General features: G+C 40.2%; 1 protein-coding gene across 1 annotated transcript in view; it reads left to right on the forward strand.

Annotated features, from left to right (window-relative positions):
• Positions 1–2,449, forward strand: part of Baz1b (bromodomain adjacent to zinc finger domain 1B) — an 80,533-nt gene that overhangs the window by 62,466 nt on the left and 15,618 nt on the right. The window contains exon 13 of the mRNA XM_023714412.1: positions 477–659. Coding sequence (XP_023570180.1) covers positions 477–659 — 183 coding nt within the window. The remainder of the gene's footprint in view (positions 1–476; positions 660–2,449) is intronic.

The raw sequence follows: 2,449 nt of genomic DNA on the forward strand, positions 1-2,449 counted from the left end.
GCACACTCTACATCATCGATCACTTTCCTCTTTGGTCCCATAATCTCCTTGATCAGAAAATTTGGGACACTACTGAGTTCCATGACGTTACAGTACAAGTTCTCATATGTCCTGAGGCTTAATTGACCTTAGAAGGCTAGGGCCAAAATGTTGGCTTTCCTTGCAGCCCTCCTTTTTCTCTAATTTTGGTCTACAAACTTACCTATTAACTATCCATTTGAACTCATTTTGTAACCCAGGCTGACCTGAAATTTATAACGATCCTCCTGAGTGCTGAGATTACAGGCATGTGCCACCACACCTGGCAGTCAGCTACTTTTAAATGCATAATCTATCCAGTAAACTAAGGTACACAGTTATATTATGTCATATGGCCCTTTTGATGTTTGAATCTAGATCAGTTTGAATTTAAAGATGGACTTTTTACATCTTTTCCTTAGCCTTCTTTTAAATAAGTTCTTAAATAATTTCCTTAGGTCACTTCATTGAAGAAACTGAAGGATTTTGGAGAGTGTGTTATTGCACTTCAGGCCAGTGTCATCAAGAAATTTCTTCAAGGCTTCATGGCTCCCAAGCAAAAAAGAAGAAAACTCCAAAGTGAAGATTCAGCAAAAACTGAAGAAGTTGATGAAGAGAAAAAAATGGCCGAAGAAGAAAAGGTATTTAGTTATTAAATGTTTACAGCAATATCTCAGTTCATGAATATCTCACTTCAGCAATATCTCACTTCCATTTGTAAATTGTTCCATTCACAATCATTTGGCATGAGTTTTCATTCCATTCACAAACTGCGCCAAGTAACAGACATAGCCAAGATCATCTTCCCCACACAAACACAAATGCAACCATCTTCCCCCAAATTGTGAAGCTATGTTTCGTAAAACAAGATATCACTGTGTGTTTTTTTGAACCAGGGATTGAACTCAGGCCCTTGCCAGGCAAGCACTTATTCCACTGAGCTATCTTCCTGGCCCACTGTGGTTTTATTCTTGTATCGGAGAGTATAATTCGTTAAAGCCGTCTAACCTTGTGCTTTTAGCACTTGTAAGCACTGTGCTCTAAGCCAATGTTGTTCTGGTTTGTTGGTTGGTTGTGGGAATGGAGACAGGGTCTTGCTGTATAGTTCAGGCTGTCCTTGAACTCACTATGTAATCCCAGCTGACCTCAAATTTGGGCATGGGGTGATACATGCTGGAATTACAGGAGGTTACCACCACACCTATCTCTTCCTGTTTTTAATTCAATGGTCATTTCTACTAGGTTTGTGGTTCACGAATTGATCTGTGAAGCAGAGGTAGAGTGGGTATAACTCTTCTTCCCAGAGTTTAGTTCCCTTTTATCTAAAGGTTTGGCTTTTAAATGTTTTAAAAATTGCAGTAAAATGCTCCTAATGAAGAATTTAGGGAGCCGGGGCAAGCGCAAGGGCCTGAGCTCAATCCCCAGTTCTGCAAAAAAGAAAAGAAAAAATAATTTAGTATTTTATGTGTGCAGTTTAGATACATATTATACAGATATTACCACAATCCATTTCTGTAATTTTTACATCTTCCCAGCCTGAAACTGCATATGCTGAACATTAACTATCCATTGCCTTCTTCCCTTCCTGCCCCTAGCAATGACTTCCTGTCTGAATTTGATAGCCATATGTGTCTCATAGAAGTAGAATTACGCCCTCAAGTTTCATGCATGGTGTAGCACATGCCAGAAGTCTTGTGTTTAAGGCTAAGGTCTATTCCATTATATGGTAAAAGAAAAACATTTGTGCACTTGGTGTACTTCTGACATGAAATAATACGTTTCCACAGTAAACAATTTCCTGCTTTTTTATACCAAGTTTTCCTGCAGTTCAGTTCTGACACTTGCTGCTCTGCTCTTTAGTGGCATTTGCGTCAGATTTCACTAATAAAGGGCTCAGTTTCACAAGATTGCCCTTTAAGTGCCCATCCCAGGTTACTACTATACTGGCTATAAATTGAGGGTTTTTGTAATTTCTTCCTCAATGCTTTCCTAAAATGGCTCGTAGAACTCAGGGAAATGTTTTCCTTAGGCTCACAAGATTATTAAGGACACAATTCAGAAGCAGCCAGATAGATGGAAGAGAAGCATCAAACAGGGCCTGGGGCTAGGGCATGCATGGAGCTCGCATCTGGCTCTGGCCCTCGACTCTCCCCAGTTATTCTGAAAATGCACAGAGTACACCTCAGCCATCCACATCGGGGCTTAATAGCACAGTGCACAGTGAGCACTGGGTATTTCCCGCTTGTGATTACTTAGGTGTCTGGGAGCTAAGGCTTGCTGGTCCTGCCAGCAGCATCAGAAAGTATTTGTTCTGTATTATCATGAGACTAGAAAAAGGTACAGTTTTTTTATTTTATTTATTTATTTATTTTTTAAATTGTGTGTGTGTGTGTGTGTGTGTGTGTGTGTGGCCAGCTCAGCCCACCGGGGG

Source organism: Octodon degus, unplaced genomic scaffold (assembly GCF_000260255.1).
Source record: "Octodon degus isolate 3935 unplaced genomic scaffold, OctDeg1.0 scaffold00035, whole genome shotgun sequence".
Taxonomy (NCBI): Eukaryota; Metazoa; Chordata; class Mammalia; order Rodentia; family Octodontidae; genus Octodon; species Octodon degus.